The sequence below is a fragment of the Plodia interpunctella genome, chromosome 18 (assembly GCF_027563975.2).
Source record: "Plodia interpunctella isolate USDA-ARS_2022_Savannah chromosome 18, ilPloInte3.2, whole genome shotgun sequence".
NCBI classification, from domain to species: Eukaryota; Metazoa; Arthropoda; class Insecta; order Lepidoptera; family Pyralidae; genus Plodia; species Plodia interpunctella.
This window is the reverse complement of record NC_071311.1, coordinates 3,627,203-3,651,598: the sequence shown is the minus strand read 5'-3', so window position 1 is coordinate 3,651,598 and position 24,396 is coordinate 3,627,203. Positions and strand designations below refer to the sequence as shown.

Below are 24,396 nucleotides of genomic sequence, written 5' to 3'. Positions count from 1 at the left end.
TGTGACGTACCAATCTGTCTTTTATGCAGAATAATATAAATTTGTACTTGTGTAAGTACTACGGAGTACCTACTAATTCCATGGAAAAAAGTTATTATATATCGAATCGCAAATCGATTAAATTTTTATAGTATGTAGTTAAATCGATCTTTCAACTTTTTTATTTAATATTGTCTATGGTATATTTTTATATTGCAACATTACCATTGATGTGAAGTTGAAGTGTGAATAGGGCAATATCCAAAATTCGCCATTTTTACTTTAGTGAAGGGAGATTTTATATTTGTCAGGCTGGAGGACGAAGATTATTTTGAAAAAAGTGTGTCATTATATTTAATTTAAAGTAGAAGAGACTATTATTTGAAGTTTTTTTTAGTATAATAGTGTGGTTTTATTTCTTACTAACGTTTGTATGTAGTGCTACTTCCCGTCGTAAGGTTGCTCGTTGGTGTGTCGCTTTAGCTAATTCGATGGCTATGATATTGAAATTGTAATATATCGTGTCTTTTTGACGTTCTCCGTACGAGATACAATCGAAAAACGAGGCGACGCCGTTAGAAATGAGCAGGCCTCAAGGCGGACGCATACAAGTCCCGGATGACCTTAGAGAGATTTTATTGGAGTTCACAATAAGTTACCTTCTGGAGCAGCCAGGGGACGTTATCAACTACGCGGTCGAGTTCTTCACGAGGTTACAGAACAACAGGACGACCACCATAGTGCGGGGCCCTATCGCCGGCACGCCCGATGAGTCCATAATATCAGACGAAGAAGGTACTATTTTACTCCTATTAGCTAGCAATCAATTAAACAGTAACAGGAATTTTGAGAGGACGTCAGAAAGGTGGGTTCTGTAGGCGCAACAATCATAGGTAGTGTCATCTTTACATCAATCTCACTATCCCTGTGTATCATATACACTTACTGTGATACTGTTCTTGGAGGCTTGTACGCACAGCATCAAGAACTGACTAGATTACTGTCAATCTATATTGAATCAAAATATTATTATTATTTCAATTCCAAAAAAGCAATGTAAATTAATATGTTCAGACAAATACTTTTAAAATAAATCCTTTTTCAATATAGCTACATTAAAACAAGTACATATTATATTGCATTAAATGCATTTATCAAATTATTGACTGTATTTAATATTGGCTTCACATTGTTCAGAATGGACTCATTACAATATAATGAGCTCATGGTACAAGCAACATGTTGACCTAGTTTCACTTAACATGTGTGTGACATGTATAAATCATTTGTACCTTACGTTGTACAAACTAGTATTGATCAGTAACCAAATATTGAAATTAAAAAAAAAAGTCATCTAAACAACCACTATTCATTGGCACTTCTACAAAGTATTTCTTTGCTCGAGTTTTTTTTTTTTATTTAGTAGATGCAAATTTTGACTAGCTAATAAATTAGTTATAGCAGAAATTCTTAGAATATTTCTATGAAGCAATTCTATAGCTTATTGCTACTTTTACAAGATTGAATAAAAAAGTATATATTTATAAATAATCTCTTACTACACCAGTGGTAGTAATCGTTCAATGTTTGGCACACTGCCATTACAGTTTCAATGATATAGTAACTTTATTTACGTATAATACAAGTTTTTATAATATTGTCCACTGTTGCCAAGTAATAAATTTGTACATTCAGGGTCCAGGACTTTCGTTTTCATCATAGGTAGGTTGCCGGTCATTATGCTTTCGAGTATATTTAACAAATAAATTTTCTTTGACATCATAAATGTTATTATAAAAATAATGTAATACTAGTATAATGTATATATCTGTGATTGATCCTTTTCTGTCAGTCAGTTGGCATATGTGAAATCACATTGTTTATTTCTAGTATTTAAAATTGACTCCTTGACAATGTCTACAGTTACAACACACTATTATGTGTAACTTCATAAATGTATCAAATTTTAATAAAAAATTTGAGCCATCGGCACAGTAACAACATTTAAATACACAAATCAAATGAACCATGTTTGTGGAGGCGTAAATCCACAATGTTTACTACATGTTGATCCCATTTGTGTGTTTGTTTTTAAAAGCTTTGAAGTTGTGTGATGATGAGATTGGCTTATTTTTTCCATGTCTGCGCCTGACTTTAACATTTTGATGTAAAACAGATGGTTTTCTCACCAATTGTATGACAAAAACTAGTACAAATTTATGCTGCAGGTGCTAACCAGGCCTTGAGTTGTGTTTGCATAAAAGATGTTCTGTTTCATTGTTATACATGATAGATACTTACACACAAGTACACCATTATAAAATAAATTGGTGCCTTAATGACTCGTTTTGAGAATAGCTCTTGTATTTTCTACTCTGATATTTACATTATGTATAATTAACTTGTTTCAAAAACTTCACTTTAGCAAGCCCTTAATGCCACTTGATTAATGTAGTGATATCAAAGTATCATAGACAGCAATTTGCTAAGAATATAGGTAGATAATGAATTTACTCTGATAGTTGAGATTAACAGATGATATCACCCTAATCCCTCCTACTGTTACTATAGTAGTAGTTTATTGTATGATAGGTTGATTATTTTTGTTCCACATGTCATAAGTCTCAAGATGTTTTGAAGAATTATTAGTTACCTATCACATAGGTCAAATTTACTTAATTACTTATTATAATACTATATATACTAGTATAATTAGTTATTATAATATTAGGAACTAAACAAGTTTGAAATTACTCATAAATCTCCTTATAGGTCTTTTACAAATTTTAACTCTTAACTTTATTTTCAGTATTGTTCCAAATGTGACACATTTCCATTTACAGTTGCATTCTCACTCACCTGGTCTCTAAGAAGCTATAAACACAAAAAATCTGAATTTGTGTTTTTCTATCATTTATTTAATTTCCTATCATTATGCGCATAATTTACCAATTGTTTATAATGGCAACCATTCTGCAGCATTGAAGTGAAGGGCTCAAATCTCATAATTTATACACAGAGTGGATGCGAAAAATCATTTGTCACGAACTATAGTTGTAGTAAAGATTCACGAGTTTCATGTAGGTAGGTACGAAAGAAACTGTTTAGCAACGCACGACTATGAAAAAATATTAGGTAAATATTTATTTTACGCGGTTACTATAATGTCGCATCACACGTTGTCGAATAGAGATGAAAGAATCTTGAGTAGTTGAAAGACTAGTGTTCAAGTTTTGATTAACTAAAAAAAACGTGTAAGCTATTTTATACTCACGACACGACTAAACTAGTTTTTTTAACCCTTTAGTCTAGGGGTTCTTAGACTAAAGACTGAACGATGAAAGCGCCCTTTTGAAAAAATCTAGCTATAATATACCTAAGTCGTATATAGTTGTAGTCAATTTTAGGGTTACCCACTAAGTTTCTGTACTGTCAACAGCACATTAAGCTACCCAAATTCTAGCAAATTAGCACAATCCAACTCTACGAACTTCTTTGAATAAATGCACAATTAATACCTACATTTTAAAGGAGGAGAGAACTCAAGCATATGTTTCCTAAAATATAATCCGATTAATTAGTCAGTTTTGTGGCGTAACACAAGCAACCGCGACCACATGTTAATTAAGCAATTTTACTCTAAATAATTAATCAACTCTAATAAACGCGATAACAATAATGAACTGCGAAAGTATTTTATACTGTGGTAGGTACAGTTACAGTTTGGTAGATTAGGTACGTACACTGGCTCCACCTAGGTCTAGCTGAACATAAGCTGGCATATAACCTGGGTATATCTAACTGAGACCGGCTAAACCTAGGTGTAGCCTTCGGGGTTTAGCCGTAACATATACACGTCGGTTCTTATTCTAATGTGATCGATCTAAAATTGATTACATTTGTATACGTATGAACGTACATGACTGTACCCCATGACGTCAGTTCGCGGGTTATTCACTGCGACACCACACTTGCACGGCCATGCTTGTAGGCAAATGGTTAAAATCGATACTTAAAAGGTTTTGCTTTTACTATGACACCACACTATATTGTTTATAGTACACTAGTACAGTCGCCATCAGATAGAAAATTCTTATTCCATGAATAAGAGAATTTTAATTAAATAATAGAAATATATTACGCTTTTAGACTGTAATTTAAATATGGTGTCATGACGTAGGTATTTTTCGAATTTTCCTTTTCACCACATATAATCTGAGGGCGAAATGCGGGTTTGCATTTCACTCACCATCGAAGTGAGACGCAGCGAACCAATCAGTGTGCCATTGTGACGCAACGTCAACCATACCGCAATGTGATTGGTTCTACGTCTCACTTCGAATCGATTCGATGGTGAGAAGGAAATGCAAACCTGCATTTCGCCCACTGCTCAGTAGGTTGTGGTCTCATAGTGAATAACCCATTTAGCTTCCCCATGATCATTATAAAATGACGTAATAGTACGTGACGACACTAGTGTAAGTAGGTAGCTACTCTCTAGTAGGTTACGGCTTGATAGCACTTGTCAGTGACCTTTATGTCGTGAGTTTAAGGTGCAATAAATGTGATGTGTATTTTTAGACCGTGCTTGGAGTGAAAGCGATCAAGAGTAGTTTAACTTCCTTATTAATCTAATCGTTGATCAACTTGTCAGGCGGTAACGTGCCCTATATACCGTGAGCTATGACGGGTCGGAACACATACTGTTTTATCGATACTGGTCTTACCAGCTTCAATTTATTATTTTAAAGTGTTACCTAAAACCTATAAAAATAGGTTACACTGTAACGCAGTTTATAAAAAAATACCAAAAAATATGCTAGTTTTTATATCTAGACCAGCCCAGCCCAGGGCTCTTATACGAGGGCTGCTATTTATGTATCCGGAACTGGCCAATAATTCTAGAATATTTAAAAAGTAATTACAACATTTGAAAATAGAACTCTTCGGCTAGAGAATAAATATTTTTCTTGTCCCTGTCATTTGTTTTTTTCAATTGGCGCCAATTTTGAAAATAGCTTGTCTTCATTGCCATGGATTTAACTCGTGAACATTTTCGCGCGATGTTTTTTTTATGATTTTCGGCGTGGATTAACTCAAAAACAGTGCATCGAACAACTGATTTTAACTTTTGGAGATGAAGCACCATCGAAAACCACTGTGTATTATTGGTTTAAGGAATTTCAACGTGGACGGTCTATGCTCACGGATGAAATTAAGGAGGGTCGTCCTAAATCGGTAGTGGTACAACAAAATATTGATGCTGTGCGACAATTAGTAATGCAAGATCGTCATGTTACATACCGCGAGATAGAGGCGTCTCTGGGCATTAGTATGACGAGTATACACGCGATATTACACGAACATTTAATTGTTAAAAAAATTTGTTCGCGTTGGATTCCGCACAACTTGAGCGTAGATCAAAAACAGGCTCGTGTCGACTGGTGTAAGAAAATGATAAAAAAATACAACCGTGGCACGTCAAAAGCTGTTTATAATATCTACACAGGTGACGAAACCTGGATCTATGCTTATGACCCTGAAACTAAACAGCAGTCAACGGTGTGGGTCTTTCAAGATGAACCGAATCCAACAAAAGTTGTTCGTGCGAGAAGCACTTTAAAGCAAATGGTCGCTTGTTTTTTTGGTATCAAAGGACATGTAGCTACAGTGCCACTAGAGAATAGTAGGACGGTTAATTCTGAATGGTACACCACCATTTGTTTGCCAGAAGTCTTTGAAAAAATACGAAAGAACAACCCACTACGCAGAATCATACTTCATCACGACAATGCTAGCTGCCACAAGTCGGCTGAAACAAATAATTTTTTTGGAGGGTCAAAAGATTGAATTGACGGGTCATCCGCCGTACAGCCCCGACCTGGCACCCAATGATTTTTATTTATTTCCAAACATTAAAAATAAATTACGTGGTCAACGTTTTTCGAGCCGCGAAGAGGCCGTTGATGCGTTCAAAACACACGTTTTGGACATACCTCAATCAGAATGGAAAAAGTGCTTTGAAAATTGGTTTCATCGTATGCAGAAGTGCATAGATCATCGCGGAGAATACTTCGAGAAACAATAAAACCATATGTAATAATATATGTTTCTTTAATTTTGTTATTCCGGATACATAAATAGCAGCCCTCGTATGTATACAAATTAGTCTAGTAGATTTGCGTTAGAGAGTAACTTTTAAATTTTAATATTAGTAACAATTATCTATTAAATAATTTCTTCCGCATTTTTATATCTCTAGACCCAATTTCTCATAGTTTGTGTCAACATATTCATTTAATACCTTATATTAGTTGATAAATTGATTTACATGTACCACCTTAAGTATGTATGATTAATATGAACTAGTGACTGTTACTGCAGGCAGATAAATAGTAATAAAACTCCAATCAAATGGAAAAAACTTTACGGTTTTCGATAACAATCTAACACAATGAGAAGCGAATGATTCATTCACAGTGTGCGCCTGAATGCACTTTGAAGTTTGAAACTGCACACATTGCATACAAAGCACTCTGTAAAATAAAAATACAGATTATAATGTTAACTAGCAAAAAGGCTAGAACTACCATGTTCTAAATAACATATTTTTTGACAATACCCGGCCGATTTGCTTTGATTTTTATTATGTACATAAAAATCAAAGCAAAAAAAAATCCATGACTACATATTTCAGAGCATCATGTCTTTCGCCGTTATCCAATGTATCTCACTGTCCGTTCTCGTGCACACAGAGCCGCCAGTGGCGCGCTTCAACAATCGGCGCAAGTCAGTGTTCGCGGAGACATACGACCCAGAAGAGGATGACTCGGACGAGGGTGCTCCAGCCGTGTTCCCCAAGTCAGACGCCCAGCGCTCTCGGTTGGCGGAGGCCGTGCGCGGGATCCTGCTCTTCCGTTCGCTGGACGCCCAGCAGATGCAGCAGGTATGGCAGTGTCGGAGATGGGTTTATTCCCAAATAGCCTGGCGCAAACACAGAGCGGCCAGTAGTGCGCTTCATCAACTGGCGCAAGTCCATGTTCGCGAGGCCCAGCGCCCTTGTTTGAGGAAGCCGTGCGCGGGATCCTGTTGCTCAGATCGCTCGACGTCCAGCAGATGCAGCAGGTATGTTCAAAGTTGGTTTATGCCCAGTATTTTCTAAATTTGTTTCCAGAAAATACAGCGCAAACCAAAATATAGAAGGGCTAGCACCAGGCTTCTTATGCTGTTATGTGTTCCTTCTACTGACAAGGTAAAGTCAGGCGTTGCTTCTTGCATTACACATTTTTCTGTATTCTAAATCCAGTAATATTAAGAAATCAAACTAAATGTGGCTACGATTGTAATTTCTTGATTAAGAAATGATGAGACATTATATCATAATCCTCATCAACCAAATTTTATGGCCCCACGGCGGGGACACCGGCCTTCCTTATGGGTGCATAAGGAAGGAGTAATAGCATATATTATTATAATGAAAATGCGTTTTATGAAGTCATAATACCGTAAATTTCAAATCCTAGGAAGATTCTTGATGTATTAGTGGCGCGATATTTACAGATTCTCAACATGAGTTTTCAGAAAAGTATTAACAAATTCGGTCAGTCGGTACTTATGAACCTTCGTCAGGTCTAAGAAAACCCTGACTCGTGTATTGAGGAATTCTGTAGAAAATGTAATAGAACGCCTTGTAGAGATAATCGTTTCTTACCTAATTTATCAAGTCTCAGTTATTGTCCTCGTTTACAATGACTACTGTGTATCTACCTGAAGCACAAAATATGGATAACACAGAAGACATATTCACGAAATGTGCCACCCACATACAGCTTTAGCACGGAATCTGATAGTGCGTCTACATTTCCTTATTATCTGTAACTACTGCTTGGATCTGTCTTTCTTCTTTATCGTCGAGTCGACCATTCTTATTGCAACAAAATTAATTAAATTATTTTGGAATAAAATCTGTTTTTGCCACGTCATCCCAAGGTATACGAATCTGGGCAAAATCGATCTATCTCTAGTATTTGATTACCTAATCTAAACCCTATGCGATATGCGATAGCTATTCCTCTCAGATACATACAAAAACCACTGTTTTGAAGCCTATTTCAACGTTGCAATTAATTTCTTGCTACTGCCCGCCAAACCCTGCAAGATATTTCTGCACTTTCATTACTCTGCGATATTACGTAGGTTCCATACTACTTATTTCCTACGCCGTCGACAGGCAACTATTTTCTATAGAATACAAAGCATTATAAGGTTTACACAAGGATATACAATGGGAAATACGTTTCTTAAAATTGCTTTCTGATCTTTGTCTGGTCCGGAGAATTCATTTGAAGTACTGTGAGCCAAGGTCTTGCCAGAGAACATTTAAATGTTTTGGTGAACGTTTTTGGTGAAAAGTGTTTTTCATAACTTCATTGTATTCATAAACTAACTTTTAATGACTTATTTCTTATTTTAGTATTTTTATCGTTTTTTAGTTTCCCGTACACCCCTCGTTTGTCTGTCAGCCAGCTACGGTAGAATTTTATATAAGTATATTTAATTGCTGAGTGAATCAAATCTTTAGTCATTCACTCTAACAATCTAATATTTCTTTTAAAACATGATCTGCTTCGAATATAAGTGTTTCTGTCTATACCAACTGGGTTAATCTTGGAATCTTGCTCTCTGCTTAGCAAGATGACATCTTACTAAGCCTACTTGATACTGATAACTATATCATACATAGTTGTCCAGTTCCACAAAACTATATCGAGATATATATTGTAAAATAACCTTTATTATATAATAAGGAAACTTAAGTGATCTGAGTGTAAACTGAGTGGGGGGAAGCAATCATACCTTGGCGCCTCCTTCTTGGAGTTCTTTTTTATTAAATGGTACTAACTAATAACTGACTAAAAACACCGGTGCCCCGGTGCGTCGCATCTCTTGCTACGGTAGGGCCGCCCTTGGTTACAGAAGGAAATAGGGAGCATGCAGATATAACGCCAGTAAATCTTTGTCCTTGAACTGTCTTGATTCTGGCAATTGATTATTATGATAAGGGGACAGACGCTTTCGTCAGTATTTACGTCAACATCAAACGTGTCGTGCTGTGACGTCATCGCTGGTGTTTTTCATTTTGCTGCAAATCCTATTTATTGAATGTTGATGAAGACGATCTCTGTGGCGTAGTAGTCACTAGCGCGATATCTTAAGGTCCTGGGTTCGATTCCCAGCGCCGGTAAATATTTTCAGTAGTGATCACCACATATCTGTTGCGGTTCTGGTATAATACTGTGCCCGTTTCTGTGTTTATGCCCATCGAACCCTCGATCAAGCTTAGCTAGTAGACCTTTGAATGTTATCTATTTATTGATGTTGGCTCTGTATGCCTCGTAGAGAAAAAAGACGTGACATTGGTTACGTAAAACACGTGTGATTTTGTATGTGACTGTGTGATTACTGTGGGTGGAATTATTATATCATCTCACCCACTTGCTCCACTTGTAGAGTGGTAGCTAGCAAGTCTGTATATATACTAAGCTCAGTCGTGATTTAGAAAAGACATAAGTTGTATGTTCTGGCAGTCGCTGAAGATTGTTCTTCACTTTTAATTGGCTTCGTCGATTCTATTCTAAACACTAACTCGGAGCATAAACAAAACATCTATTATTATCTGTCTCTCTCGTCTAAGTGCAATCCTGGTTTTCTTCTGGCTAAAGTGTATATCAACTTTAAAATTTTGAAGATTTGTTGTAGTTCTTACGACTGGCGCCTATACCTGACGTTCACTCTCTTTGAGAATGCTGGTGTTTTGCTTAATGGTCAAAGCTTTTCGTCGCTAGTTGTCTAGCTCGTACGCCATCATCAAACATACTGTACCAAATTGACAGAAACATTTATGGACCGTGCCACTTCATTGAACTAAATTGATTTCAATCAAAATTGGGAATAGATATAGAATAGGGACCGGCACAAAGTAGGCAACGCGCGTGTGACGGCCCTGGTGTTACAGGCGTTGATAGGCTATGGTGACCTCTTACCATCAAGTGGGCCGCATGTCTGTTTGTTAGTATAAAAAATCCTGACAAAATACTTTATATCCTGACATAATGCTTGTTTGATTTAAAATCACCATCCTTACATGGTAACGTGTGTTTATTTATTCAATTACGTATCTAATCTGTTCGAGACCATAAATAGATTAGAATTTCAAATAAGACTTTCAGTAGCCGTACTGACATATTGTCGTGTTTATCCAACAGAGTAAATACGATTGATTTAAAAGTGAATTACTCTGTGCTTAGGCTCAGTTCCACCAGTCAATTTTGACATTAACTTTAACCTCCGTAGAATAACGGACGCCATTTTATATAATCGGCGGCGGTGCGTAGGTTAGGTAAAGTTAACGTCAAATTTGACTGGTGCAACTGAGCTTTAAGCTGCCTTAGTTTGGCTTGACAGTTTAATTGAAAAGTGTCAGCTTGAACAATTTGAAGGTTATTAACTTTATGTAGCTAATCGGCACTTTATCACTTGCACGAAAGAGAACTAGGTGTCCAAGGGCTCCGACGCTTTACGACTGATGAAGACACCGGTTAGTTAAGATGCGAGACAGATCTTTAAATATGTTATAAAACGTAATATCAATTCATATATACTTCCAATATACTAATCTTAATTATCGTAATCGTAACTAATATTATAAATGCGAAAGTTATTTGTTGCCACCCCTTACGCCTCTATATTTTTTAAAATAATTTTATAGTTAAGTACGAATAAAGACATATGGTAGGTGAGAAAGTAACACAGGTGAAGCCACAAGAATAAAATAGTTTGATATATTCAACCGGATCATACGCGTTCCTCTGCAAAATAAGTATGACAAACTACCCGTCCATTTGTCATAATTATTTTTCAAGTGATCCTGCAAAGGTTCAGTTTTTTTTACTATTTGAAGTACGCAACCCTAAAAAGGGATGAAAGTGTTTTAAGCGTCACTAGGTCAGTTTTATACTCACCATAACTAACACTAAGTAGTGAATACAATGCGGCCATGAATCGATCTCATCGAGGTGAACCACAATTTCACACAGGTAACTGAACAACTGTTATCTCGCATAATATATCAATTGAAAAATGGATTAATGGCTGATATTTTCTTAATATTTTTTTTATTCCACGTCCGTTTCTTGGTGGCTTTTTAAGTGCTTCATTTCGATTTTTAAATTATTTACTCAGAATATTGTTTCCTAGCTTTTGCTAAAACTATATATGTATGCGAAATTTTTACCAGGTTAGTAATTATAAATTTAGTTTCGCATTTATAATTTTTGTTGATAAAGTGAGAATTATAGTTTCAGATTGCATGTACTTAAATATGTTCTTACGTTGAAGAAACATTTTTACGGTCAACTACCTATTTTAAGGGATCCCCTAAGTTATTGCTTATGTCGAAGTGGTGTATTTTAGAATGCAATTTTATAGCAAAATTGTGCAATTTTATAGCAAAACATAGTGGAGGAAAACAATGAGACATGACGGACGCGGGCGTGCGTGATGCAGCTGTAAGTTGGCTTGGCCCTGCTTGGCCTTATTAAATTTTCCCCTCCCGCGCTCACCCTGCCCCGCCCTGCGAGCTCCCGGTCTCTCGTAGTCAATGTTAATTGACGTTAATTTTTCTTTATTAATTTAAGTTACAAAAGAAAAAATATTTGATCGTTGTTGTGGTTTGAATGTCGCGACCATATTGTAGAAAACGTGGTTTTACAAAATGCATTTCTAAACGATGCCGGTTTGCGATGAACATATGGCTGCGACATGAATAAAATAAGTCTCGAAACTAAACTACAGTGCCTAATGTTTTTAATGACATGAAAAACTGCGTAAACAGATTCATATTTTGTAATAAAAAAAATGTTTGACCTTTATATAAACACGAGATAAATCAGACTTGAAGTATCAGAAAGAAGCGATTTGAATACTGTTTTTAATTTCTTCTGTTTATTTATAGTTATATAAACTGTAACACTTTTCCACTAGTTTACATGTTTATAAAATATATATTTGCATAAAAAAATAATAACACTTAAGACAATTCAAATAAGCATTAAAACATTTATGAGATTTAACCTCTTATTCATAAAAACGTTAAAGGCCAATGTTAAACATTAAAAATAGTCACAGTTACACGTATGAATGTTTTTATTACGATGTTTTTAATCCTTGAGTAAAATTATATTTCTTTTTCATCCAGGTTCTCGACGCAATGTTTGAGAAACGTACGGAGCCGGGCGAGTACCTAATCCGGCAGGGCGACGACGGCGACAACTTCTATGTCATCGAGAACGGCGTTTTCGACGTGCTTGTCACCGGCGACGACCGTGTCGAGAAGGTGAGAATAAGGCTCTTCACAGACTTCAGACGGACAACGAAGTAACTCTATAAGGGTACCATACCCTTATATGATTAAGTACTTCGTTTTGCTCTTTATAGTACAGAAACTCAAAAAATATTCCTAAACCAGGTTAAACCTAGAAACCTAGGGCTTTGTCTTATCATGCTCCGTATATTCGAATCTTTACTAAATTCAAGTTTATTCCCATCTTTTAAAGTCGCTTGCGAACTCCTATGGACATTTTGTTCTCAACAATATAATTTCAAAATGACTAAAGGAAGATCCTCATCCTTCAGAGGAACAACTTAAGGACTGATGAAGAATTTATACATTAATAAAACTGGTTAGACATAATATGTATAAAACCAGGTGGTGCACACATACGAAGGCTCGGGCTCGTTTGGCGAGCTGGCCCTCATGTACAACATGCCCCGGGCGGCCTCTGTTCGCGCCCAGACCCCGGGTGCGCTGTGGGCCATGGACCGCCACACCTTCCGCCGCATTCTGCTCAAGAGCGCCTTCAAGAAGCGCAAGCTGTATGAGGAGCTGCTCGACAAAGTGCCCATGCTGAAGGCCCTGCAGGTGAGTAATATTGACTTAAATAGTAATACTGCTGTCATAAGCTGCTTTTATTTTGAATTTCGAAAACATTGTTTGGTCTTATTTTCATATAAACTGGCAGCCCTTTGTACTGTGACTGATTGTTCGGCTGTACAGCCCGAGATGCTAAGTAGTAAAAGTCGACGAAGCACCAGACTTCGATTTTTTTTAATTATGAAAATAATGGTGTACGTAGGTATTGTAATGTAGCTGTTTGGCCATGGACTGAGATGTGGGCACTAGATAACAATGTTGTATTAAGACAGACCAAAACCAACAAAACTTTTCTCGTTTTACACACAAACAACGTCGTGGATTTCTCCGTGGCAGATAGTTTCCGCTAACAAATGAATTCCCAAAGGTGGTTGAAGTTAAGTAGGTACTTATTTGTCGTAAACCCACAACTGAAACTTTAATAAAACATTTTTATGCACACCTTAGGCTTCCGGCCATCATAACCGTCAATGCAGTCAGGAACACGCGAGGATGAGAGAGAAAAGGCCACCCAATTCTCTAGAGTCTACTCGTATAACTGAACGAAACGGTCATTACAGTGACTGAATAGAGTCATCAAACCAAATAATTTAGTGTCACATAAAATACTGATATGGTTTCCGAATAACCTGACGCCGCTTCCTCGCCAAAATGTCATAAAGAAGTTTAGGACGTAACTGCAGCAATAAACTGGTGCATTTACATAATTCGTTGCACACGTAACGGGCAACCTTAGTGCTTGAGAATGTTTATGACCGAAGTCTTGTTAAAATATAGCATATTTGTTGTTTTTGTATTAATATGTTAGGAAGATTCAGTTATATTCATAGTTAGTTCAGTTTAATATTGTTTCATTTTGTTTCCTCATATTTTAATCGTATGTCCTGTAATTGTAGGAAAATACGATATTTGCTTTTGCGCACGCTTCAGTCAAGGAAATGCATACATCATTCTTTCTATTACGTAATATGTCAATGACTTTGAGATAAATGTTCGAGTAAACTGACAACAATGTCAAGATATAATTTTTGGCGTGATTTATAAAATTGTTTGAGATAGCGGTGGTTCTGCAAATATTTGCTTACGTTATGTGTTTACATGACGCACTACTTGAAGTGGTGTTCTGGTGTAACTGAAAGGTCCCAAGGTTCGAATCCTACTTTTGCCACATGCGTTTGTACGCAATCTTAACTCATGTATAGTAATTTTCGAGAATCTTGGACTTATTTACATATTTATTGTAATAACCCACATTTACTTTTTACGAACATAGTCGCGAGTCTCCTACTAACAAAATATAGACTTGTAATGTACTTGTGTACAGTCTGAAATTGATAATTTATTCATTGCATAAACTTCATTGACATGACATATGTCGCGGTAATAGTTTAGAGTTGCAAATAATTGCAATTAGTCGCGTTGACATTTGACTGTTATATGAAACTCATTTGTATAATCGGATACCACAAAGCTCTTTGTAGTTTATAACCACTATTAACCGCACACTAGCGCCACCGCAACATTTTATCAATTTCTTTTGTTTCAAAATATCGGAGGGGTTTTAATCTGGCTCGGTCATAAAAATATGCATTTATCATACATATCATGTGCATTACCATATCCCATTATCTGGGATCGTCGGCGCATAATGTCATCTTGTTCCACAATCCTTTTAATTCTAATCAACCTCTTACATATAAATATGCATTTGTTAATAACAAAATATAAAATGCTCATGTTACACGTGTACGTACACATAGGTTATAAAATTATCTTTTCCGTGTCATTTTACGGACTGAAAATGTCCTGCAATCAACGAGGCGATTGTCTATTGTTACTCTGTTACCTGAGCATGAACACAAAGTATGGAGTACCTACACAGAAAAGCCAACTCCATATGTAGCAGCCTCGAGGTCTCTTCTCGTATCTTGGTAATATTATAAATGCTAATCGATATTCAAGTAGACGGTATTCGATCACTGATCTACGAAATTTGTATTTTAGGAAATTTTTAGTTTACGTTTTATATTTATCATTTTCAGATTCTACATTATTTGATGAGGACATACGAATTTTGAAAATATAGTCATCTCTTAGGTATTTAGATGAGCAATCTGTCTTATTAAAATATTTATATTTCTGTAGTATAATTGATTTGCAGCTAAAGCGTGCGGCCAACGTTTTTGCCTTTGTCCATAGCGGCCACCTCCATCAGTTGTTAATTTACAGGCGGCATGAGTCCAGCGGGGCTGCTGTGAGCGCGACATGAACAAATTACAATTAAGTAACACTAACGATCCGTCCTGACTTCGCACCGGGTGGAAAATGGGGATATTTTTCATCATACTTCATGGATGTTGAAAGAAATTAATATGATACTTGCTGGAAAATAGCTCTATCTCATCTCCGCCCGGGGTCAGCTTAAAATGTAACCTTAAAAAGGCCGCCTGCCTGATGTGAGACTCCATAAGAATGCTATCATTCCCTAGACTCCCCCGCCTTCAGCCTCGTATGTAAAGTCCAACGTTTACAACATCATCATATCATGCACTATTAATATTAATGCTACATAACTAAAGCGTGAAAAGATAACAAACAACTCGCTTTCGCCTACTTATTTATAATATTATGTTATTACTCTCCGTTTGTCTTATCAAATACAAGGTCAAATATGATGTCAGAGTTCTTGAACAGAACAGATGTCGTGGTTTTTTTACAACCTGAGATTTCCGGGGCACAGGAATCTTTTTACTTGCGTCAATTAGATAATTCAAGCTAGCAATATTCTGAAAAATCTGAAAATGGTGAAATTGTTTTTTTCGGCGTTATTCCGAGGGATTTAAAGAAACTTACCCTCGTCCGAACAGCCCCTAAATCTTGATAAGCATTTGGATTGGGAAGTATTATTTATATATTTTTTTTAATTATTATACCTAATAATAAACTGCTTGGAAAATTGTGAATTCTCTGCATTTTAGTCATTCATTTCCCATTTCCTTTTATAAAACAGCAAACAGTAAAAAATAACTTCTTGTAACCATTTTAGTCCGATCTAATAAGAGAAAACCACATATATAATGCAAGCGGCAAATAACAAAATCTCCGTTGAAAGTATATTTGTACAATACTGAATACTAAAAAGAAAGCCTGCGTTGTGAACTCCTTTGAAGTAATAATCCCCCTTGTTCATACATGAGTGGGTGGCTCATGTGCACCGTCCCGTAAATATTGCAAGTCCAAACTGAACTTAAAATCAATGGGCGAAGGACTGCCGGATCTTACCCGGTGTAAGGCCGCTAATTTGAAGCGTGACGACATTTTTACGGCACAGTAAAAAAGAAATGAAAGTGGCCAGTTTTTAATATAGCGCTTGTCACAGAGTTTTAAATTTCGAATATTTTTTCTTTTTTCTATGTCCTCTATACATCAAACTATATTTATGCAAAATTTCAAGGAGATTAATTGAGTAGATAGAGTGTGAAGAGGTAACAAATAAACTTACTTTCGCATGTATAATATTAGTTAGGATTAAGAGTATGGAGAAGGACATTATGGTACCTTTGATCCCGGAAAAGCTATTGTTCCCGTTAACCTGAAATATTTATATCGAAATCGCTGTGATTTTCTAGCTATACTCGAACGGAGCAACATCGCTATGAAAAATAAATATGCTACAATCGATGGGTTTCATTGAAAAATTGTAAACTATTTATTTTTTACGATTTTTACCTTAGATAAAAAATTAATCTGATATACATGATATGAAGTAATGAAATAATACACAGACAAATAATAATCACATTTAATTTGCACCACTATCAGATGTATACGAATCAATTGCTGCTGATAAGAGCTGATAAGCTGATTAAGTCGTTACGTCACATTATTTTTAGCGACAGTGTTTTTCTGTTCACTTTTCTCATGTGTTGTTTAAATCACGGCCGGAAAATGTTTATTTGCGAAATTTCAAATAAAATTTGCATTACGTACTTACAGCTCCCAAATTTTGGCATAAACTACTCTGTGTTATTCCAGTTTTTATTATCTGGTTTCTGTTATACCAAACGGTAACAGTATGTTAGCGTCATTTTTATTGAAATTTCGCGGTCAATCTCGGAACTATTTTCAATGAACATTAAAAGACCAAACTCTGTTTGAAGCACATAATAGCTAAAACATTTGGCATTTTATTTTATGTTTTTAACTATGTTTGAAATATATATAATATGCAAATATTCATATTCAGCTCCAATATTACAAATTTCCATATTTCGCACTAAGATATTGTTTTGTACTACAATAGAAATAAAATTATCCATGGCCGGTGAAAAAACATGAAGCGATAAATACATACGAAATTGCCCATACCGTTTCCATCGAAATCGGTCTTGTTTTTGCGTGAAAGAGTAACAAATATCTTTCCTATGAAAACATGGTTGGACATCACATCGATTGATGTCGTTTTTCGTGCGTCAAAAAGCAACTTACGCCCCGTCGAGACTTGGTTATAGTGCACGTCGTACTAATGAACTGTCATGTGTTTGGGTAAAAACAATGATTTGTTTTCTCAGACCAGCCGAATACGTAATTAAATTAATACGTAACATTCGCGCACTTTTTTTGACAAAAGTGTGATATGTTTCATGATTTGCTACAATAAAAATAATATTTTTATTGGGCCACAACTTATAGCAAAAATGCTTGATGGGAGGCTCGCTATTATCGCTATGACAGTAGGAATAAGTTAATCAAAAAATGCATAAACCAGGACGCCCTGCTCCTCTTATTCTAAGTAATATTATAAATGCGAAACAAGTTTGTTTGTTACCTCTTCACGATTTATCTACTCAACCAAACTTCTTGAAATTTTGCATGTAGATGTAGTTAATAGTATGGAGATGGAAATAAGGTACTTTTCATCCCGGAAAAATAACTGTTCCCGTGGAAAATACATGCGGGCGAAATCGCGGGTAACATCTAATAAAGCTAAATAAGATGAATTTCCACAATGATTGCTCGTCTAAGCAGGTGTTATAGCAATCTCACATTTTGTTATCTGCTACTTAATCTTCGCATTGTGGACTAGTAGGAAATTTTAGTAACCACAATTGTTCTCAACCCCAAAGGCGTACGAGCGCGCCAACTTGGCCGACGCACTGTTGCCCCGCTCGCTCAACGACGGCGAGTTGATCATCCGCCAGGGCGACACTGCGGACGGCATGTACTTCGTTGAGGACGGCTCCGTCAGCATCCGCATCGCGCGCGACGACGGCAACGAGCACGAGGTCAAGCGGCTCGGTATGTCTCTCTCTCTCTCTCTCTCTCTCTATCTCTCTCTCTCTACAGCACTAGCTGTCTCACTCGCTCATCACGCGCACTCAACAATAACAAATCCATAAGGATAATACATTAAATTTGTTACAGAGTTATTTCTGTTAACACTTAATTGGATGTTTTAAACCTGCTTTGAACAGATTGAAAGCACTGTAGAAACAGAAATCAAAAACAGTGTCGCACACACTATTCAGATACCACTAAAATAATTGAATGAAACTATGTATTAATAGAATCGATTTGTCGCCAGGAAAAGGTGGATATTTCGGCGAACTTGCTCTGGTCACCCACAAGCCTCGCGCCGCATCCGCATACGCTGTCGGCCCCACCAAGGTGGCATGTAAGTACATACAATACATATGATATCACGTCTTTATCCTTACGGGACAGGTCAGACTCAAAGGCCATATTTAAAGCTGTACGACGGTTTATGTGTGAATGTGTGAAATATACGTCAAATTTTATATTGTTGGCCAATGTTTTACGACTGACCGCCTGCCTGCCGTCAACTCTCCTTGGGAATGTTTCCGTTGTCTATTAGCTGTCAAGTCATTTTGTACGACACAGTGGATGTCGTACAAGAAAGGAAAGGACGAAATGACAGGACTCGAGGATATGGAGTATTCCTATTCTAGGGCGGAACCACATGCCGTATAATTTATTTGTGATGAATATGCAAGTACCTACTTGTAACTAAGGTGCGCCATACAATATATTGGACAAAAGGCGATTTACCAGCCATTATAACGTGTAGTGGCTTGGCTTATCATGCTACTTATCTTTATCCGCCACGTGAGATAACTGAGAACCTCGAAGATAGAGTAGCGGTTGCTGCCATAAAAATATTCCAGTCTCAACGCATAATGACCAATAATTTTTAATACCCACAATTAGATGACTAATTAACTCTTCCAATTAACCTTATACATAAAACAGACAGATAAAAAATTGTTTGATAATTATCGCACTTCACAATATTGTCAATATGTTCGAAGTTCATTGCTAGAACGATATAAAAAAATTAGATTAATGTACTTATATGTTTATGACGGATAGAATATTTCCATATTGACTAATCTAGTACTTCAACTTTGGGCTAATCTAGTACGGAGCAGATTGGGCCGGACAGGTGAAGATGTCATCGCTCTGTCTCGTTTCTATTTCATATTCTAATAATCACATATCTTGTCTTGCCTTTAACTGTGTTATGAACGTTGATAGTTGACGTAGGCAAACTGTGTTAAGGAAACAATATTATTATAAATTTTGTAGGATAAAACACACACCCTACACAACTATTTTATCTATAACAATAGATACATTTATGTTATAATTCCCCCATTGCAGTCTTGGACGTGGAGACGTTCGAACGCCTGCTGGGGCCGTGCATGGAGATCATGAAGCGCAACATCGACGACTACGAGGAGCAGCTGGTCAAGCTGTTCGGCGACAAGTCCAACCTCACCGACGTGCGATGAACAAGCTACGACGACCGCCCCCCACCACCCCACCTTCCGCACCACGTAATCTACCTAGCTTCTGTTCTGGCGGGGGAGATTATGCTGTTTGTAATTTTTTTAATTTTTCAAATTTTTGGTCTTTCTCTCAGCTGGCTAAAATCATGATTGTGATAAAGAAAAAGTTTTTTTTTCTCAGATTGTGCTGGTTAATAATTGTGATTTCTGATTTTAAGTTCAGGGTGATTTGTTGCAAAAAAATATATAATTCGTTTATTTTTTTACTGTCAGACGGGATTATGCTGTTTTTGTCTTTATTTTTTTGACAATTGTCAACTTCCAAAATTTGTAAGGAAATCTTCGTTTTGTTGGGTTATAAATTAGGATGTTGCGAAAAATGCCGTAATTTAGATAAGTATTACGTCGCAATAATTTGAGAGTTACAAAATTATAATTAAATCAATAATGCAAAAATATATTTAAACCTCTATAAAAATAAAATATCTTTTTTTTTCAAGTCGGTTAATAATGATAAATTTATATTGCACTTTGCACAATTAGTACAAAGATCTATTGGCTCTGAAATGAAAACAAAACTAAATTAAAATCAGTCTACAGTTACATAAAATGAAATTTCTGTGTCAAGTGTTAAATGTCAAAAGATCCTTGTACAATTGTTAGAAACATAAAATAAAAACATGAATTGGTCTTTTTTGGTTTTAAAAGAGCGCGGGCGCCAGGGTACAGATCAAAATATTTATCTTTGCCCAAAACCTATGACCACATTCAAATATTTAAAAAAAAACTCTAAAATTATTAGAGTAATAAATTCAGCATAATCTCTTATTCGACCAAAGTCTGTTTTATGCTCAAGCGCTTACTAAGTCGCTATTTATGCTAAATTAACAGCTACTAATGTTTGAATAAAAACTATAGAGCGATTGATATGCCCCCTACTCATGCCCCTACGTAGTATATTGTTGTGAAAAAAATCTATGTTGACATTTTTCATGCATTGGTTGATCTACTTTACGAAAATTCAATACCTGGAAATATCTTCACATTTTTTTTGTTACTTACAACATTATACATAGAAGCAGAGATGGGCTTACGCCCAAGCACAACTATTTTAATATCGTATCAGTCGGGCGTAAGTTTTTATGCTCGGGCAAGAACGTTTACGCTCATCTCTGCTTCATCATCTAGTCGTAGCGATTTATTGGAAAAGTTTGAACAATTTATCAAATATACACTTAATATATCTATTACGTGTGGAATTAGCACTATCAGACTGGTATTAAATCGCTATGATATAGTGTGTAGTTGGCATAAAACAGTGCCATGTCGATAAAATTATTTGTCACATAATTTATATTAGTGTAAATTCAGATTACGAGTTAATGGAAGGCGGAATTATATCGAACGCTCAATATTGTTGCATTCGGACGGAGATACGCTTATTTTAGATAGAGATAAATGCCTTAGTAGCTATGTAAATATAAGGACCGATCGGGGACCGGGTAGGAAATAAAACTGACGTTATGCTCGTTTGACGTGCCATATACGATGTTAATTATGGGGTACACCTCGTGTGCCGAAACATCATGTCGTGCTTGTAACGCGCTCATATAATTATTGCCTATGATCTCGCAAAACAACGATTTCAGCTTCGTCTAGTTTTGTTTTCTACGGCCTTAAAGATAACGCAATGACGGTGATTTGGTCGTGACCGAAAAGGCATCAGTCTTACATTTTACCTAAAAGATGTTAAGTAAATGTTTAAATGCAACAGTATAGAGCGCATGCGCACTTCGAGAGGTGTTCGCAGAATACTGTCGAAACTTCTTAAAATTTTAAGATATTTTCATTGACACAGGCTCTTTGGATGATACGAAATATTTATATACCTTGTAGGTAAAAGTAGAGTTATTATTTTCGTGATTAGATTAAATCTATTCACTTGCATATTTTAATTAATTTATTTTTAACACGTTTAATAACGATGTATGTATATGGGTATACAATATACGGAACGGATAGAATGCCAAATTATACGATAGTTACACTATGTAATACGCCATGTACTATGTAAAACGCTTAAAGGACGTTGCGAATTTACATGTCACTGTCACATCGTGCGCGAGAGTCGGGAACGCCCATGTTCCATGTCGTTATAGTTCATACCTATTTATTATTTATATATATTTTAGTTTCTGAATTTTAATTTATAAAATATGGATGTTTCGTAGTGAATTTGTTACAGAGAGGAATTATTTTTGTGTTATATTTTAATTATTTTACGGTTAAATACTTCTGTTGTAGAGAGTTCCTATCGTTTTGTTTGCTCTTTAACGTTTTACATACTTAATAGATCTGAGTGTGTTGGGATTTGATATATATGGTTTATTGAACACATTGACTCCTATGAACAAATTACACGACTGTTATTTATCTGTGCTGTAGCCGAGTAAACAAACTGTTTAGTTGAGGAGGCGCGGGGTCCGAGCGACACTCGTGCGACCCTCAGGTAGAAGCCCAGTATTATTTAAATTAGAAAATTCTACAACCTTTATTTGTGAATCCAGCCAAAGTAGGTGAATGCGTAAAATATCATGTGTAGCGCTAAATATTTAAGTCTATTTACTATGTAGTAGTTAGTTTTTGTCATTTCTTATTGTAATTTAAATATTAGTAGATTAGGAAATTTTAATGGAGTATAGTCAAATCCTGAGGGTGTGGTGTATTGATTTTGACGCCATGTACAAAATTGTACAAATTTATTTCAGCTGCCATAGAAGAGGTTTTAATTTAATTAAACCATTAACTGAATTGTATGTTACTACTAATAATAATAATAATTTGTCTACAAGTGCGATGTCGCTTGCCGTTGCGGACTGATAAGACGTTAATGTAATTCGGCCTTCGCTTTGCTGCTTTCGTTTGATTACTGCCAGACTTCAGTTCAACGTGGCTGATACATTCCTGTCACTGGTTGACAATTTTATCGATGAATTTATGTATGAAATATTGTTTTGTCTTCGTCCTCCCATCGCTCGCCGATGGCTCTCACTTCAAGTGCCTATTTCATACAAGATCATTCAAACGCCGACTTGACACTTTCTCACTAACATTTGTAAAGTTAATCTCGTGTTAATTAACTTCTTGAACTGCCTTTTCTATTCGTGAAATTGTGAAATGTGTTGTGAAGTTTGTGTATTTAGTGCAGCAGGCAGACGGAAACGACCGGCAGATTTTTTCACCTAAATGTCAATGTCTAAATAAACTGTTTCGCATAATGTCAAAAACGCAATGCCTCTAGTTCTCCAATTACGAATACAAATTGGATACGCTTATATACTATTTCCCATTTTCGAAAATTTAAATTGAAGGTATGTAGATTTGTTCGAGGACGCCTGAGTTTTTTCGTATTTGACATTTTGCGCACCATCTTTTTATAATTACATTTGTATTCAAATTTATTATTCTGAATTAGAAATAAATCATTTAGTGTATTGGAAATTATTCCAATAATATAAGCTAAATGTCTGTAAAGGATAGTCTGGTTCAGCTGTCGAGCACACTGCACTGGTTGCTGCTTTCAAGTGTGTGGGTCGAGGTTTTCCCTTCTATGATACATATAGGTATTGATATTCCGGTGTATAACGTTTGTTTACATTGTACAGGTGGCGTCTCGTGTCCGCCGTACTTGTCTGTGTGTCCCCCGTGTCCTGATCCAGTAGATGAATAGATCGTGCAATAACTTATAACTGTCATTTATAAATGTTGTTTACATCAATATCATGTGTTAAATTTTGTCAGTGTGGAATTTATTTATAGATTTTAATAAAATCATAGTGTAAGGTTCTTTGTACTGATGTTTCGACGTGTGCGGTTCGAGCGTCAGTATATTAGATATGGCTAATTCAATACTACCCGTGTATATTCAGTTTTAATTATAAATTATTCATGAATAATCGCAATACCTTTATTGTTAGAAGCACAAATGTTTAGATGCGTGAGTCGTAGTCTGTCTTCCATGGGACGCACAGGACCGCTCGCTCAGTGCATTCTCTGGCATACTGATGTAAAATTGAAATTTATTACGCTTAATCGTAGCGTAATTTTTTATAAATTATACTAGTCATTGGTGTCTAACGTAGATTTGTAATCTGACAGCACATTGGACTGGAATGAATTGCTCCGTATTCACGTCATTTAGCTGTAAGTCATTCTGTCCCACGACGAGCATATCAGCGGAGCCCTACCGCGGCCATTTCTAACATTATATTGCACCACATGTGTACATCCGGTAGCCAGTTGAAAACTAGTACCGCTTTTTCCACGTCATGAGCTTACCCTGTACATTTATAAAAATTATGTATCGTAAAATGTTAGAAAACTGAATTATATTTGTTTGTAGATCTAAAATGTAGTTTACTTTACCTCCCACATCCTACCCTGACCCTGATTACGAGTTTACTAAATTTACAACAAGGCCTGTTGCTGTATATTTGAATGTTTTATTTTTTACGCCATACCAACCTCTATGTAATGGTTAATGATAATGTTTTTTTGCATTGTTTTGTGCATGATATTTAAGGGCCCATTTTATGAATTAATATGTTTTATAAGTAA

At 36.0% G+C, this 24,396-nt stretch overlaps 1 protein-coding gene across 4 annotated transcripts; it reads left to right on the top strand.

The window, feature by feature from the left end:
* The first annotated feature begins 213 nt into the window (after positions 1–213).
* On the top strand, positions 214–24,189 carry Pka-R2 (Protein kinase, cAMP-dependent, regulatory subunit type 2). Of its 4 annotated transcripts, none has more exons than XM_053758261.1 (8): positions 214–774; positions 6,735–6,925; positions 12,236–12,373; positions 12,746–12,958; positions 18,097–18,268; positions 18,555–18,644; positions 19,652–19,827; positions 23,445–24,189. In XM_053758261.1, exons 1-7 carry the CDS (start codon positions 561–563, stop codon positions 19,780–19,782), a joined length of 1,149 nt encoding a protein of 382 aa, XP_053614236.1. In that variant the 5' UTR covers positions 214–560; the 3' UTR covers positions 19,783–19,827; positions 23,445–24,189. The 4 variants fall into 4 exon arrangements, 3 of the variants coding, with proteins under 3 accessions (XP_053614236.1, XP_053614237.1, XP_053614239.1); XR_008405529.1 differs by having other exon boundaries at positions 225–774; positions 19,652–19,868; XM_053758262.2 differs by having other exon boundaries at positions 225–774; positions 19,652–24,189.
* The last annotated feature ends 207 nt before the right edge of the window (positions 24,190–24,396 follow it).

What these genes read in the sequence shown, in the direction of transcription:
- Pka-R2 (XM_053758261.1), top strand. Translation starts at nt 561, where the DNA reads ATGAGCAGGCCTCAAGGCGGACGCATACAAGTCCCGGATGACCTTAGA. An exon ending in CATAATATCAGACGAAGAAG is followed by an intron (nt 775 to 6,734) that starts GTACTATTTTAC and finishes TCGTGCACACAG; the next exon opens with AGCCGCCAGTGGCGCGCTTC. An exon ending in GCACGAGGTCAAGCGGCTCG is followed by an intron (nt 18,269 to 18,554) that starts GTATGTCTCTCT and finishes ATTTGTCGCCAG; the next exon opens with GAAAAGGTGGATATTTCGGC.